We start from the raw sequence: 17,234 nt of genomic DNA, 5'->3' as shown, positions 1-17,234 counted from the left end.
ACGAAATCAGAGTAAGAAAAGTCAAAAGCTCTAAAAATATTAGTGTTAGTAGTGTTTTAATGTCCAAAACGCTATCAATGATAGCGTTTTGTACAAATTAAAAAAAAAATAAAAAAAAAGCTGGCCGCTACTATAAGTAGCGTCCAGCTTTTGTTTTAATTTTTTTAATATTTTTAATAAAATATAAATATTATTTTAATAAATAATATTATAATAATTAATATTATATATTATAATATTTTTATTATAAAAAATTATTTTTTAATTTAAAATTAAATTAAATTTTAATTAAATAAAAATATAAAAATATTATTATAATAAAAAAATTAAAAAAATTAAATGAAAACCTGGACGCTACTGTAAGTAGCGTCTAGCTTCTTATTTAATTTTTAATTATTTAATTTTTACATTTTAAATAAAAATATAAATATTATTTTAATAAATAATAGTATAATAATTAAAATCATATATTATAATTTTTTATTATAAAAAATTATTTTTCAATTTAAAATTAAATTAAAAAAATATAAAAAATTTATAATGTAATTTAATTTTAATTTTTAATTTAATTTAATTTTTAATTGAAAAATAATTTTAATTTTTTATTTAATTAAAAATATTATTTTAATAAATAAAATCATAATATTTAATATTATACATTATAATATTTTTATTATTATAAAATATTATTTTTTAATTTAAAATTAAATTAAAATTTAATAAAATAAAAAAAATAAATAAAAAGTTAAAAAAAAAAATGGACAGTAGCGTCCAATTTTTCTTTTAATTTTTAATTATTTTATTTTATATTTTAAATAAAATATAAATATTAATTTAATAAATAAAATCATAATATTTAATATTATACATTATAATATTTTTATTATTATAAAATATTATTTTTTAATTTAAAATTAAATTAAAATTTAAATAATAAAAAATAAAAAAAATAATTAAAAAGTTTAAGAAAAATTGGACGCTACTATAAGTAGCGTACAATTTTTCTTTAAATTTTTAATTATTTTATTTTATATTTTAATTAAATTTTTATATTTTAATTAAACTTTTATATTTTAATTAAATTTTTAATTTTTAATTAAAGAAATTTTTTTTTATTTTATTAAATTTTAATTTAATTTTAAATTAAAAAATAATATTTATAATAAAAATATTATAATATATATTATTAAATATTATAATTTTATTTATTAAAATAATATTTATATTTTATTTAAAATATAAAATAATTAAAAATTAATAAAAAAATTGAATGCTACCTATAATAGCGTCTAATTTTTCTTAAATTTTTTATTTATTTTTTATTTTATTAAATTTTAATTTAATTTTAAATTAAAAAATAATATTTTATAATAATAAAAATATTATAATGTATAATATTAAATATTATGATTTTATTTATTAAAATAATATTTTTAATTAAATAAAAAATTAAAATTATTTTTCAATTAAAAAATAAATTAAAATTAAAATTAAAATTAAATTACATTACAAATTTTTTATATTTTTTTAATTTAATTTTAAATTAAAAAATAATTTTTTATAATAAAAAATTATAATATATTATTTTAATTATTATACTATTATTTATTAAAATAATATTTATATTTTTATTTAAAATATAAAAATTAAATAATTAAAAATTAAATAAGAAGCTGGACGCTACTTACAGTAGCGTCCAGGTTTTCATTTAATTTTTTTAATTATAATAATATTTTATATTTTTAATTTTTTATTTAATTAAAATTTAATTTAATTTTAAATTAAAAAATAATTTTTTATAATAAAAATATTATAATATATAATATTAATTATTATAATATTATTTATTAAATAATATTTATATTTTATTTAAAATATTAAAAAATTAAAACAAAAGCTGGACGCTATTATAAGTAGCGTTCAGCTTTTTTTTTTATTTTTTTTTAATTTGTACAAAACGCTATCATTGATAGCGTTTTGAACATTAAAACGCTACTAACATTAGCGTTTTTAGGACTCTTGACTTTTCCCACCTGATCTCGTAAATTTTTCATATCGCACTAATTTTTTGTAATTTTTATTTTTAACTTACCCTTGTACGGTAAAAAAACCCTCCAATATGAGGGGAAAATCCATTTGCCAACTGAAATTTGATGTTTTAAATTTAAAGCAACGTCTTTTGCATTTTTTTTTAAAAAGAAAGAAAAATCATCTTATTACTATCTATAATATTCATTTTTTCTCTTCTCATAATATGTTCTTTTATTTAATATCTCAAAATTTAAAATTTTATAAAAATTTAATTTAATTATTTTTTTAATTAATTTATATATATAAAAAAATTAATTTTTTAATTTTAAAAAAATAAAAATAAATGTAATTACGTAAACATTTAATTAAATTTTTTTCTTATAAATTATTTATTTCCATTGAATATAGCCGCAACTTGACGCAATCAACTACAGGGTTTGATAGTCTTGTGGGTAGCTGGAATATTCAATATTTGCGGGCTGAAAGGAGTGTAAATTCAGAATAATCTTGATTTCATTTCATCAGCATAAAGGAAACCAACCAATTTTTTTTTTTTTTTATGATTTAATCAGAGTTTATTTTGGATTAAGATCTCTACTTGTACATAATATATTGTTATTAGAAGATTTGAATTTAATAAATACTTGAAAAATAATTTTATTTTTATTGTCATGCAGGCTCTTTCTATAATATAATAAAAATACATTGATTTTGGCCATAAAAACATGTTTTTGGCAATTTTACTAACATTTAATATATGAAAATATGCTTGGAAAGTACACTGCGTATGACGTGCTCTTGTCCCCTCCAACTTTTGGTTATCTCTGATGGCTCTTAGATTAGATGTGGCTGGTCAGACATTAATGGTTGGATTAGGTATACTTGTATGCTCCATCTTTCTAAATATAAGTGTTCAATTTTCTTAAAATTAAAAAAAAAAATTAATTTTATTACTGTTGTGGAGAATAAAAGACAACTGAGCAATGTTAACAATGACAGAGTATTGATTTTGTTTTTTTTTTTTTTTTACTTTTGTATTTTTATATCAAATTTTATTTTTTTATATTATTTAATTTTAATTTCTTAATTTTTTATATTTTTATTTTAATCTTTATATTTTTCATTTAATTTTTTTTAATATTTATTTTTGAGCCCTAAATATTAACTTCGTATTCTGTTCCTGTTGCGATCAACAACTTCCCCTGCCTTTGTCATAATATACAACGGTAAGGACATAGTTTTTCCACACAAAGCAATTGAGGGGCTTTGTCTAATGGCCAGATTCAACTTATTTTAGATAAGATTAAAATAAATTAAATTATGAGCTACAAGTTTGTTCTTATCACCTAATCCCTATTAACTTCCAACTATATATGTCACATGTTTCATTTTGATGGGACTTCCCTGCTTCCAATCAATTTTGCATCTTAAAATAAATCCCTCATACTTTTTTTTTTTTTTTAATTTTCTACTGATTTGATTTTAATTGATTGGAATGTAATTTTAGAAACAATTTTAATATCATTATATTAAAATTTTATATTAATAAATTGTTTGGATTTTTTTTTCCATGATTTTCTTATATTAATTTTCAAAATAATTGGAGTCAACTTCATTTATTGTAATATAAAGTTAAAATGACAATCAAATTTAATAATCTAAGAACAAAATTAATTAGTTTTCTATCCATCCAGCACCAACGTAATTAATAAAACAAATCATGAAAGCAACCTTTACATAGTGTGCACTTTTGGGTTGAGCTTCCACGAAACATCCTAAATTGTATTAAAATCCAAAGTCAAGCACTAATTGATTTCAACATTTTACGTACCACAGATGATTAATAATAATAATAATAATAATAATTCATTTCATTAATAAATAAATAGAGAATTAATAATATAATAATAATGGACTAGTGCCTCGTTGAACGCTTGCAATGAATTTATGCCTTTGAGATTTTTTTTTTAATCCCTCATGCAGCATGTTACCATACTGATAAACTTATATAACTCAATGTAACTAGCCCTATATTTAAATTGTATTGGGTTGTTTCAGTTTCAGTTTCAGTATGTGACCCATCCTAATGAAAGCCTACACCACATGTCACAGGCCAGGCCTAGAGGAAAGAACCTTGGCCCAGGCCTTTATTAGCAGCCCAATATGATTGTTTAACTATCATACTTATGATTAATTTATATGAAATATTTTAAAAATTAATTGAATAAGAGAAAAGCTTAAATTGAATTTAATTCTTGAAAGGATATTAACTATAATTGAATAAAAATTTTAAAATATTGTGATTCTTTTATTAAGTATGGAAAATTTTTTATTATTAAATTATTTATTTAATATTTTTTATGAAAATTTATTTAATAAATTAAATATTTAAATATAAATTTGCAAATATTTTTTATATATAAAATTACCCTATTATCTACGTTATTTTATAACAACAGTCAGCAGTTCACGTGGTTCTTATTTTATCAATCTTTCTTCAAGTATTATGTAATTTTATAATTTAGGTGGGTTGGGGTTTATGGTTGCGGAGAGTTTCAACTACCAAAGCCCATAATTAAAACGTGGTAACCGACGCCGTTTCACACCCTCCTGCTAAAAATATTTAGCTTGTTGTGTCCACGTGACTAAATCCTAACAAACTCCCTCCCTCCTTTAACTCCCACGTTGCCATAGCCTTTCTACCCTCTCCAGCACACACTCCTCTCCAACTCTCAACAATGGCCGCTGCCGCCGCCTCCTCTTCGGCCGTGAGGTCAGCACTTTCTACTCCGTCACTCTCTCCTCCGTCATCATCCCTTAAGCACATTGCCTCGAGATCCTCTCTTGGATTTATATCCTCATCGTCTCCGACGCTTAAACCTCTTGTTTCTCGTGTCTACGCCAGACAAAATGCCCCGTCAAATGGAAGACCATCCCTTTCAGTTAATATGGTCTCCGTTCCTTCCATCATTCCTACAACGTCGCTTGATTTCCAAACCTCCGTTTTCAAGAAAGAGAAGATCACTCTTGCTGGTCACGATGAGGTATATATCAAAACTCAAATCCGACATCAGTACTTAGGTATATAGAAATGATGTTTGCAACTAAAATTTTAGAGTTTTGTTTGATTGGGTTTCATTGTTTGATTTTATTTGGTGATTCATTTCGCTGCTGCTTTACAGTATATTGTGAGGGGAGGGAGAGACTTGTTTCCCTTGTTGCCTGATGCTTTCAAGGGGATTAAGCAGATTGGAGTCATTGGCTGGGGATCCCAGGTCTGAAGCTAGTAATCCCTTGTTTTAATTTTCACGGAAATTACGTTTATTGAGCTAATTTCTATACTCTTTTAAGTAATTTCGCTTGCTTAAACTTTGTTGAAAATGGTCGAAGGCTAGTCTATGTATGTCGGATTTTTCTAATTTTTGGTTTTAAACTTATTATGCTTTTATCTTAATATTTTTGCCTTATCGATTCGTGCTATCTTGATAGGGGCCAGCCCAAGCTCAGAATTTGAGGGATTCTCTTGCTGAAGCAAAATCTGACATCGTAGTAAAGGCAAGATCTTTCATCTATTACTCTACTTTCTGTGTATTGGCAATTGTCTTACTTATTTTGTTGTTATTGTCACGTGATTAATAAATTGCTTTACATTGTTAAACGTTTCTCTCTCTCTCTCTCTCTCTCTCTCTCTCTCTCTCTCTCTCTTTCACACACACACACGCGCACACACGCACCCACAGAGTCATATTCATATTCATAATCCAAATTTCATCTTCTCTGTTTTGTTATTACAGATTGGGCTGAGGAAGGGCTCCCGCTCTTTTGCTGAAGCTCGTGCTGCTGGGTTCGCTGAAGAGAGTGGAACTCTGGGAGACATATGGGAAACTATTGCTGGCAGTGATCTTGTCTTGTTATTGATTTCTGATGCAGCACAGGTTGGTGGATCCTGTGTAATTCTTCATTTTCTTGGAGGCATGAGATATGTTTCATGATTTTGACACTATTTTATGAAATCATCCACTAATGCATTGTATAGAAATGTTTTTTTGATAGTCATGACTGTGGCTAACTGTTGCTAGTACTTAATGTTTTCAAAGTTCTCATTGCCTTTTAATGTTTAGTGTAATTCTTAATTGATATGAATAAGTTTATACCAATGTCTTTTAGTGTGGTTCTTTGGCTCCCATGGGAAACAACTCCACGGCTGTTGGAGTCGAACTTGGTTTTACATTAGATTCCTATTTTATAATTTCTTAGTTGAGTCCTTTTTGGTGGTTCTTATGTCCAACTTGTGTGCTACAGGCAGATAACTGTGAAAAGATATTCTCCCACATGAAACCAAACAGCATCCTTGGGCTCTCCCATGGTTTTCTTCTTGGACATTTGCAATCCTTGGGGCTTGATTTTCCTAAGAACATAAGCGTTATTGCTGTTTGTCCTAAGGGGATGGGGCCTTCTGTACGGAGACTCTATGTTCAGGGCAAAGAGATAAATGGTGCTGGAATTAATTCCAGTTTTGCTGTCCACCAGGTCTCTCTCTCTCTCTCTCTCTCTCTCTCTCTCTCTGCTGTTTATATTGCAAATTAATCCACATGGTTTCTTAAACAAATATACAGAAATTTGATATATAATTTTTGAGCAGGATGTTGATGGTAGGGCTACAGATGTTGCCTTAGGCTGGTCAGTTGCTCTGGGCTCGCCTTTCACATTTGCCACCACATTGGAGCAGGAGTATAAGAGTGATATTTTTGGGGAACGCGGTGAGTGCAATTCTTTATGGCCTAATGATTTGAATCATATACTTAAAAATTAGTAGGCATCTCATTGTGAACCTTTTGATCGTCTCAGGCATACTACTCGGTGCTGTTCATGGAGTTGTTGAATGCTTGTTCAGACGGTACATTGAGAATGGAATGAATGAAGATTTGGCTTACATGAATACTGTTGAATGCATAACAGGCATTATATCAAAAACCATCTCAACAAGGGTCTGTTTCTCACCACATTCTCTTTCATTGGGAATATTTACTAATTCTTGTTCTCTTGTTGTTGGTTGGTTTACTTGTTTTGTTTTGATAGGGCATGTTGGCTGTTTACAACTCGTTGTCAGAAGAGGGAAAAAGGGACTTTGAGACTGCGTATAGTGCTTCATACTACCCTTGTATGGACATCTTATATGAGTGTTATGAAGATGTTGCCAGTGGTAGTGAGATTCAAAGTGTTGTTTTGGCTGGTCGTCGATTCTATGTATGTTAAGACCAAACATTGGCACCATTATGATTGTTAATTGCTGTGTCATTTGTGATGACTTAGAATTTCATTTTCTAAACTACTCTTGCTGTTGCTTGTACTTTTTAATAGGAGAAGGAGGGCCTTCCAGCTTTCCCAATGGGTAAGATTGATCAAACGCGAATGTGGAAAGTAGGTGAGCGTGTTAGAGAAACACGACCAAATGGTGATTTGGGTCCCTTGTATCCTTTCACTGCCGGAGTGTTTGTGGCACTCATGATGGCTCAGGTAATAGATCATATCAGTACAGCTAGATTAATATTTTTGCATTTTCCCAAAATTTGCTGGTTGTGACTTAGCCGTAATATATTTTCACCATACATTGTATTAAGTAGTCTTGTATTCAAAATATCAGATTGAGGTCTTAAGGAAGAAGGGACATTCATACTCAGAAATTATCAATGAGAGTTTGATTGAAGCTGTGGATTCATTGAATCCATTCATGCATGCTCGAGGTGTCTCATTCATGGTTGATAATTGTTCAACAACTGCACGTTTAGGATCAAGGAAATGGGCACCACGCTTTGATTACATCCTTACCCAACAGGCCTTTGTTGCCGTGGATGCAGGCACTCCCCTCAATCGGGACCTTGTTAGCAACTTCCTGTCAGATCCTGTTCATGGGGCCATTGAAGTCTGTTCTCAGTTGAGACCAACTGTTGACATTTCAGTGCCTCCAGATGCAGATTTTGTTCGCCCAGAGTTGCGCCAGTCTGGCAATTAAATATAAGGAATTTAGCTTTACCACAATGTATTTCATCAAGGTCTACAAGGATGGAAGATTTTGTAGGAGTGATTTGGGTAGGATGTGATCTAAATGAAAGCTTTATCTTCCTGTCTGAGTAGTTAACCTGAGAAATGTTTTTTAGTTAAGAGTGTTGCAAGCACATTATATGTCCCTTAATTTGGATGCTCTCTTTCTCTTTGTTTGTAAGAGTTATGGGGTATATTTCCATTTCTGTTGCTCAATTACCATGAGTTATGAGAAATGTTTTTTTATCTTTGTTGTTCTACTTCTCCCTCAAGAGGCCACGTTGCAGTTGTTCTAATTCAAATTCAGTGCATATTTTAATTGTGAATTCACTTCCTTAAAAACAAAAAGCCCATGGAATTAGAATGTATAGGATACCAAGGAATACTGACTCATGGAAAGATCAAGAATACGCAATTGCAATGCAGATGCAACGCTAAAATATTCGAAAGGGACAAGATGATCAGAGTCAAAGGAGCCATTGGGCATGTAGCTACTTTTTCTTCCTTTAATGGTCCTCTTCATGGTGATCCATCGGGTCTTGCTGCAGTCTGGAATCAGAGCAAAAAGTTATGCGATGGAGAATTAAAGCAAAAGTTTATAAGCGCAATTATTATTAGAATGATTAAAATATATTAAATAAAATTTATGATAAAAATTTAATAAAAATAATATAATAAAATATTTAATTAAATTAATTTATAAATATATAATTTATAAACACTAACATAAAAAGTTAAGTCTTCCTAACATAATTTTTAATTTATAAATATAATTTATAAGTTTAAAATTATTATAAATAAATAAATTTATTTTTAAAATTTATAAGTTAATTTGACCTATTTATATGCTAAAATAAATATTTCTTAATTTATTGTACATTGTATAGTTCATGTGTTTGAAGATTTTACCGGGAGAAGTCAACACGCCTTTAACTCCCGCAACCCCACTCCCCATCCAGTATCCACTACGAGTTTTTCCTCGCAAAATTCAAGTCTGCAACACACTTGTTGGAAGTATTTCTGTAGCCCATCATTCCAATGATGGACCATGTGCACCCAGAACTGCTTGAAGTCAACAAACTACAACAACGATGAGATCCCAAACCCGTTCCAAGCCATGTTGGCGAGACAGGGCATTACTTTGTGCTTTCATTGCCATTCCCAAATTGCAAGCACTTTTTTACTACTGGCTAGTAGGTCTAGCAGAAGCAGATTTGCTCTTTTTGTTTAAGGATGAAGTTTTCTTTTCTTTATTTAAATGAAATCATTTGTTAATTCTAATATTTGCAAGATGTTTTCTGGATTTGGAATTTCACGTTGAAGATAGAGAAAGAGGTTGAATTTTTCCTTTTTCTTTTTTTTGCCAAGTCAAACGCTTAAAAATTCTGTCGTCCCTGTTTAACTGCCGGCTGATTTTGGATGCAAACCATGCGACATTTTGTCTTTTCTTTGTCCACTTCACCAAAACCAAAATACCATCCTCGTTGCTTTCCCCTGTTCGATTTTTCCCATTGCAGGTTCGTCAACTTTTCCAGCCTAAGTTTTATCCTTCTCTTCTTCCTCTGGTTGCCTTTCCTGGATCAGTTTTCTGTTCACAACCACATCCTTTGCAGATTGGAGAAACCATGGCTGGGGCTTTGGTAGGAGGATCGGTTATCTCTGCTTTTCTTCAGGTTTTGTTTGACAGGATGGCTTCCCACGAGGTTTTGGACTTCTTCAGGGGCCGAAAGCTCAATGAAGGACTGCTTATGAAACTGAAGACCACAATGATATCTGTCAATGGACTGCTTGATGATGCAGAGGAAAAGCAAATGGCCAAGTTAACTGTGAAACAGTGGCTCGATGAACTTAAAGATGCTGTCTACGAGGCTGATGACCTGTTGGATAGCATTGCTTATGAAGCTCTGCGATCAAAGTTGGAAGCTGGGTCTCATTCCATCGCAAATCAGGTGCGGAACTTTTTCGCTTTTCGTGATCCATTTGGAAAGGAAATGGAAGTCAATTTAGAAAATATACTCGATAGACTTGAATTTTTATTAAAACAGAAGGATTCTCTAGGTCTGAATTTGAAAGAGGGTGTAGAAGAAAAACCTTTTCAGCAGAAAATACCAACAACTTCTGTGGTGGATGAATATGGTTTTTATGGTAGGGATGGCGATAAGAACACTTTAATAGACTTGCTATTATCTGATGATGCAAATGTCAATGACCTAGGAGTGATTCCAATAGTAGGCATGGGTGGGATTGGTAAAACCACCCTTGCTCAGCATGTTTACAATGATAGCAGAGTACAAGAATGGTTTGATCTTAAAGCATGGGTCTATGTTTCAGAAGAATTCAATGTTTTTAAAATAACAAAAGACATTTTTGAGGAGATAACTTCAAAAACTTCTGACGCCAACACTTTGAATAAGCTTCAACTTGAGCTGAAAACAAGATTGAGAGGGAAAAAGTTTTTGCTTGTTTTAGATGATGTTTGGAATGATAAGTATGGTGATTGGGACATTTTACGGAGACCTCTCAAAGCTGGAGCACGAGAAAGTAGGATAGTTGTCACAACTCGCAACCAAAATGTAGCGTCAATTATGTGCACAATTCCAACTCATGATCTAAGGGAACTGAGCGATGATGATTGTTGGTTTTTATTTGCAAAGCATGCTTTTACTGATGGAAATTTCGGCTCATATTCAAACTTAGAACCAATCGGTAGAGAAATAGTGAGAAAATGCAAAGGTCTACCTTTAGCTGCAAAAGCACTAGCTGGCCTCTTGCGCTCCAAAGAAAATGCTAAAGAATGGGAGAAGGTCTTGAAGAGTAGCTTGTGGAATTTGTCAAATGATAATATCCTTCCAGCTCTAAGGTTGAGCTATCATTATCTCCCCTCCCAATTAAAGCGTTGCTTTGCTTATTGTGCAATATTGCCCAAGGATTATCAAATTCGAAAGGAGAAGTTAATTTGCTTGTGGATGGCAGAGGGATTTTTGGATCAGCCGATAGGAGATAAGGAGGCAATTGAGTTAGGTGAGGAATACTTTCAGGAACTTATGTCGAGGTCATTTTTTCAACAATCAAGACGTAGTCCGATGCATTTTGTTATGCATGACCTTATAAATGACTTGGCCAAATTTGTGTTTGGAGAATTTTGTGTTAGATTAGAGGATGATAGTTCCTGCAAGATTACCCAAAAAACTCGTCATTTGTCATATTTAAGAACAAGGCATGATGCCTTGAAAAGGTTTGAGACCATCTACGAAGCTAAGTTGCTACGTGCATTCTTATCAGTAAGTTTGTCAAGTCATTCGATTTCTGAAGAGATTGACAGTGAGGTAATGCATGATTTGCTGCCAATGCTTCTGCGACTGCGTGTGCTATCTCTATCGCATTATGATAATGTAGTTGTGCTACCGGATTCAATTGGCAAGTTCAAACATTTAAGATATTTGAGTTTTGCTGGAACGCCTATTAAGAGATTACCAGAATCTGTCTGCAGTTTGTACAATTTACAAACTTTAATCTTGATGAAGTGCAAAGATCTAGTTGAGTTGCCAGCCAACATGGGGAAGCTAATGAACTTGTGTCATCTTGAAATTACTGATACAAGCTTGAAAGAGATGCCACTACACATGGGGAAACTAACAAAGCTCAGAAAGTTAACCGATTTTGTTTTGGGAAGTCACAGTGGCTCTAGCATTAAAGAGTTAGCAGAGCTTCAGTATCTGAGGGGAAAGCTTGGGTTTTGGAATCTTCAAAATGTCCTGGATGCTAGCGACGCTTTGCAAGCTAATTTGAAGGGTAAGAAGCACCTGGAGGAGCTGCAGTTGAGATGGAATGGTGACACTGATAATTCACTGCATGACAGAGATGTTCTTGAGCAACTAGAGCCTCATAGAAATGTGGAGAGTCTTCTAATTGTTGGTTATGGGGGTACAAGATTTCCAGTTTGGGTAGGAAACTCTTCTTTCTCAAATTTGGCAACCATGCAGCTAAACGGATGTAAATACTGCTCCTTCTTACCCCCACTCGGGCAGTTGGTGTCTCTGAAGATCCTTTCGATCAAAGCATTTGATGGAGTAGTAGCTATTGGTGATGAGTTCTACGGTAATAGCACAAGCATGAAAAAGCCATTTGGATCCCTTGAAATTTTAAGGTTCGAAAGCATGCCACAATGGCGGGAGTGGATTTCTTATGGTGATGAAGCTTTCCCTCTTCTTCAAAAGCTTTCCATCAAAAAATGTCCCAACTTAACCAATACCTTACCCAGTAATCTTCCTTCATTAACAATGCTTGAGATCCAGGGATGCCAGCAGCTTGGGGCTTCACTTCCAAGGGCTCCAATTATTCTTTCAATTAAATTGGTGGATGACTATCGTAATTTTTTGTTTGGGAAAATGTCTTCTGGGTTGCAGCGTCTGAAAGTGGAAAGATTCCAATGCCACCCTTTTGATCCTCTGCTGGTGCAAATGGGTGGTCTTTCCACTAATGTAGATGAAATAGAAATCAGAAACTGCAATGCACTTAAGTGCTTCCCATTAGAACATTTTTCCAGGTTAAAGACACTTAGTATCAGTGGATGTGCAAATTTTGAATCCCTTTCTGCTTCTGGAGGACCTTTGGGGGACTCGACACGTCTTAGCTCGTTAGTAATATCCAACTGCCCAAGTCTATTATCTTTTCCCGGAGGAGGATTAGCAGCCCCAAATTTGACAAAGCTTGAGCTAAAGGATTGCTTAAATTTGAAGTCCCTGCCAGAACTTATGCACTCCCTCCTTCCTTCTCTTGTGGATTTGAGGTTATCTCATTGTGCAGAACTTGTGTCCTTTCCACAAGGGGGTTTGCCTTCCAAGTTACAATTGCTTTGGATCCATCACTGTAACAAACTCTTTGACAGCCGCTTGCGATGGGATTTACCAAGGCTTCCCTCTCTGTCGGAGTTTCTTATTGGCACGATTGAGGAAGTGGAGTCGTTTCCAGAAGAGATACTGCTGCCCTCTACTGTTACCTCTCTCACAATCTCAAGTTATAAGTATCTGAAATATTTAGACTCTAAAGGCCTTCAATGCCTCATCTCTCTCAGAGAACTGACGATAAAGAACTGCCCAAATTTGAAAGAGCTTCCAGGAAGTATGCACTCCCTCCTCCCTTGCCTTATGAAGCTGGTGATCTTCAATTGCCAGGAACTTGTGTCGTTTCCAGCAGGGGGTCTACCCTCTAAATTAGAATCACTTGCGGTCCTACGTTGCAATAAACTTATTGCTGGTCGCATGCAATGGGGTTTGCGGAGACTCCATTCTCTTTTAAACTTGACTATTGGCAAGGATAAAGATGTGGAATCCTTTCCAGATGAGATGCTGCTGCCTTGCACTCTTACCTCTCTTAAAATCAAGGATTTTCAAAATCTGAAGTCTCTAGACTATAGGGGACTTCAAAACCTCTCCTGTCTTGGAGAATTGAAGATTTGGAAGTGCCCTATGTTACAGTCCTTGCCAGTAGAGGGGCTGCCTTCTTCCCTTACTTCTCTAATCATCTCTGGTTGTTCTATGCTGAAACAAAGGTGTCAACGTGAGAATGGGGAAGATTGGCCCAAGATTTCTCACATTCCCTTCGTGGAAATCGACAATGTTACCATCAGTGAGATAAAAGGCTAGACAGATTCTCTTTTCTTGCATCCGTCCAATCCAGCAAGATAAGGCATGACAATTGCAACTCAATTTCAGTTTTTTTCCTTCCCTCTGTCTTCCCTTCACTGCTGTCTTCTTTGAATGTTCATGCCATGTTTTTGTAATTCATTCTTGGTTGTTCCTAGCAGGGTTCTGATACAAAATTTCCTTCTTTATGCATTAGACGCTCATTGAGTTCATCTTTCAACACTGGCACTGGTAAGTCGGGTTGATTATTAGCGAATACCGTGTGGAAAACACATAAGTTGTGAAAATATTGTCAAGCATCTAACTAAAATGAGAATTTTGCGAAATCACATAGGATTCGGTCAAATTTGCATAGGTTTTTGCCCTTGTTATAGATGAGCATAAATTGATACTTCTGTTGCACAAGGCATGAGTAGGACCTCAATTTTATTTTATTTTATTTTTATCTCCATCAGGTTCTCTCAACAAAAATTCAATCCTCGCCAAGGATACTGGAGCCAGTTTGTTCAGGTAACTGTGTTTTACTCATCATAACAATTGCAATATGAACGCTGTATCAGATCTTATTTTATTTATCTGATAAGTTTATTGTACTTTTCTTTCTTCTCAACATTGTTCCTTGAAAATGTTTTTGAAATATAAATTGATTCTGTCATTTACTGAATATGAAACATTGTTTACCAGGCTTGACAAAGAGTGAGAACCACTGAGTGTAGCATGATGTGATTCACTGTTTACTATAGCAAACAGGCTTCTTAAGGGTTCTAGTGGTAAAGGCAAGTTCTATTTCATCTATTAGTGCATCTTTGATATACCTAACACCTTATTTTCTAAAAAAAATTGCAGTTCATGTTGAGGGGTCAATGTTTTGTTCTCTGTGTGTTTATGCTGTTCTGTTCTTTACTTAAATCCCCTTATGTACGTTGACATTCATAACTGAATCTGTGATTAAATAATTGAATATCAGAACATACCATGTATCAATTTACCTGACTGTTGATGGAAGAGCTACACATGTCGCCTTGGCATGGTCAGTCCCGTCACTGCTGTAATGTTGTGGCATAGATACTGGCTCAGGTAAAGATCCTATTCTTATTATTATTATTATTGTTAGATCTATCATTTACATTTTTTCTATAAAATTTGAGGCTTTGTCAAAGCAAACTAATTTATTATCACCCTATGTTCTATGGACTTGAGTCGGTGTATGAAGGACTCAGGAAGAGGAGCACTCTAAAATCATAAATCGTAGTTTTACTCAAGCTGTGAAATGTGAACTCTGAACCTCTTCATCTTCATGCATGGTCAAGGAGTGACAATCGTTCCACAAGTGCACCATTACAGGCCTTTGTAGCTGCAGATTTTAGGCACCTTTACCAACTGGGGTCTTGTCGATTCTATTGGCTCGCCCAATGAGGAGTGAGGAGCAATCTTTGATGATTTTGTTATGATGCAACTTTATTCAAATATGATTTTATTTGGTCGAATTGCAACTCGACCGAAAATTCCATGATGCAATGCAAATTGAATATTTTGAGAGATTTGTGTAGATTAGTATAAATATTGTAAACTTTACTTGCAGTATGTAAGATTTTAGTCAATCTATCAGTATTTTTGTTTGGAGATTTTACAAAGGTTGTAACTTTCTGTCTATGATATTGGAATTTTTCGTTCATGCCTAATGTCTTGTCTGTATATGGTTGAATCATGTAAATTATGTGTCCATTTTCTCTTTTTCTATACTGTGATTGTATAACTCCGCCTAAGTAGTTTGCGCTTAGCCGGTCCCAAGCCCGGATAAAGGAGGAGGGTTGCGGTAGGTGACAACCAGCGTAAAAATTTCGTCACGCCCTATGATATGGATTCAAATGATATAAACGTTGGGGCGTCCTCTACTAACGACGCGCTACATCGGAGCCCGGGTGTAGTGATAAATATGCAAGGGTGTAGGGCGTTCACCGAAAGCGACGCGCCATGCCGGCGCCCGGGTGTGGTATTAAGTGAGCAAGGGTTCCCACATCATGGACGGGTGTGGGTAAAGAAGTTAGTCCATAGGACAGATAATAGAACAAATAGTGGAACAGAACACAAGATAGACATAGAAAATAATAGAAGATATTATAGAAGGAGACCAATTAGGAAGGATCAGGATAGGAAGAGGATCAGGGTTGGTACTTGGAATGTTGGATCACTTACAGGAAAATTAATGGAGCTTGTGGATACCTTGGAAAGGAGAAGGGTGAATATTGCTTGCATTCAGGAGACTAAATGGGTAGGAGAGAAAAGTAAGGAAGTGGGTAATTCAGGTACAAATTGTGCTTTACAGGAAATGAGAGAAACAATAAAGGAGTGGTTATAATCATAGACAGGACATTGAAAGACGCAGTAGTAGCTGTGAAAAGAGTAGGAGATAGAATTATACTAGTAAAGCTAGTACTAGACGGAGAAACAATAAATATAGTTAGTGCTTATGCCCCACAAATAGGACTAGACAGTGAGAGTAAACAAAGGTTTTGGGAAGATATGGATGATTTAATGCAAAGCATACCGAATGAAGAGAATGTTTTCATTGGTGGAGATTTGAATGGACATGTAGGAAGTGATAGGCAAGGTTATGAGAATGTTCATGGAGGTTTTGGTTTTGGCAGTCGAAATGAGGAGGGAAAAAGTATCCTGGATTTTGCTATGGCATACGACTTAATACTAGCAAATACCTACTTTATAAAAAGAGAGTCACATTTAGTGACTTTCAAAAGTGGGCAACATAGAAGCCAAATCGACTTCCTCTTAACCAGGAAGACAAATAGAGCTCTATGCAAGGATTGCAAGGTCATTCCAGGAGAGGCTTTAACAAGTCAACATAGGTTGGTGGTCTTGGATGTCAAGTTTAGGAACAATTCAAGTAAGGTCAGAAGAAATAGTGTAGCTCGAACAAAGTGGTGGGAGTTCAAAGGAGTAAAGCAAGTGAAGTTCAAAAATGAGCTTCTTGAGTCCGAAGTATGGAAGCTAGATATGGAGGCCAATGATATGTGGATACAGATGGCATCAAAGATTAGAGAAGTAGCTAGAAAAGTACTTGGGGAGTCTAAAGGACATGGACCACCCTCAAAAGAGAGATGGTGGTGGAATGAGGAAGTACAAAAGGCAGTGAAGAGAAAAAGGGAATGGTATAAGAAATTACCTAAATGTGATAATAATGAGGCATATGAACAGTACAAGATAGCAAAGAAAGAGGCAAAAAAGGCAGTTAGCCAAGCAAGAGCACAGGCCTTTGAACAGTTATATGAGAAACTTGGAACTAAAGAAGGGGAGAAAAATATTTATAGATTAGCAAGGAGTAGAGAAAGGAAATGTCAAGATCTCAATCAAGTTAGGTGCATTAAGGATAAAGAAGGAAAAGTGTTGGTGAAAGATGAGGACATTAAAGAAAGATGGAGAAATTATTTTAATGATCTCTTTAATAATAGTCAAAATGGAAATAGCGTGAATATATATTATAGAACAATAAAAAGAATG

At 33.2% G+C, this 17,234-nt stretch overlaps 2 protein-coding genes and 1 long non-coding RNA gene across 3 annotated transcripts; all 3 read left to right on the top strand.

The window, feature by feature from the left end:
- The first annotated feature begins 4,683 nt into the window (after nt 1-4,683).
- On the top strand, nt 4,684-8,319 carry LOC110634913 (ketol-acid reductoisomerase, chloroplastic). The gene is made up of 10 exons (XM_021784069.2): nt 4,684-5,075; nt 5,214-5,306; nt 5,521-5,586; nt 5,826-5,966; nt 6,334-6,561; nt 6,674-6,791; nt 6,880-7,019; nt 7,111-7,278; nt 7,393-7,548; nt 7,676-8,319. The coding sequence occupies exons 1-10, from the start codon at nt 4,770-4,772 to the stop codon at nt 8,042-8,044; spliced, it is 1,785 nt and encodes a 594-aa protein (XP_021639761.2). The 5' UTR covers nt 4,684-4,769; the 3' UTR covers nt 8,045-8,319.
- A 661-nt stretch (nt 8,320-8,980) lies between these two features.
- On the top strand, nt 8,981-14,494 carry LOC110634902 (putative disease resistance RPP13-like protein 1). Its single transcript, XM_058140751.1, has 3 exons — nt 8,981-13,949; nt 14,174-14,228; nt 14,403-14,494. The coding sequence occupies exon 1, from the start codon at nt 9,699-9,701 to the stop codon at nt 13,716-13,718; it is 4,020 nt and encodes a 1,339-aa protein (XP_057996734.1). The 5' UTR covers nt 8,981-9,698; the 3' UTR covers nt 13,719-13,949; nt 14,174-14,228; nt 14,403-14,494.
- Nucleotides 14,495-14,686: 192 nt separating this feature from the next.
- On the top strand, nt 14,687-15,393 carry LOC131175941 (uncharacterized). The gene is made up of 2 exons (XR_009146042.1): nt 14,687-14,795; nt 14,919-15,393. It is a non-coding gene; the product is annotated as an uncharacterized LOC131175941 (long non-coding RNA).
- The last annotated feature ends 1,841 nt before the right edge of the window (nt 15,394-17,234 follow it).

Source organism: Hevea brasiliensis, chromosome 18, assembly GCF_030052815.1.
Source record: "Hevea brasiliensis isolate MT/VB/25A 57/8 chromosome 18, ASM3005281v1, whole genome shotgun sequence".
NCBI lineage: Eukaryota > Viridiplantae > Streptophyta > Magnoliopsida > Malpighiales > Euphorbiaceae > Hevea > Hevea brasiliensis.
The sequence above is the reverse complement of the archived record's forward strand: the minus strand, read 5'-3'. Positions and strand labels throughout refer to the sequence as shown.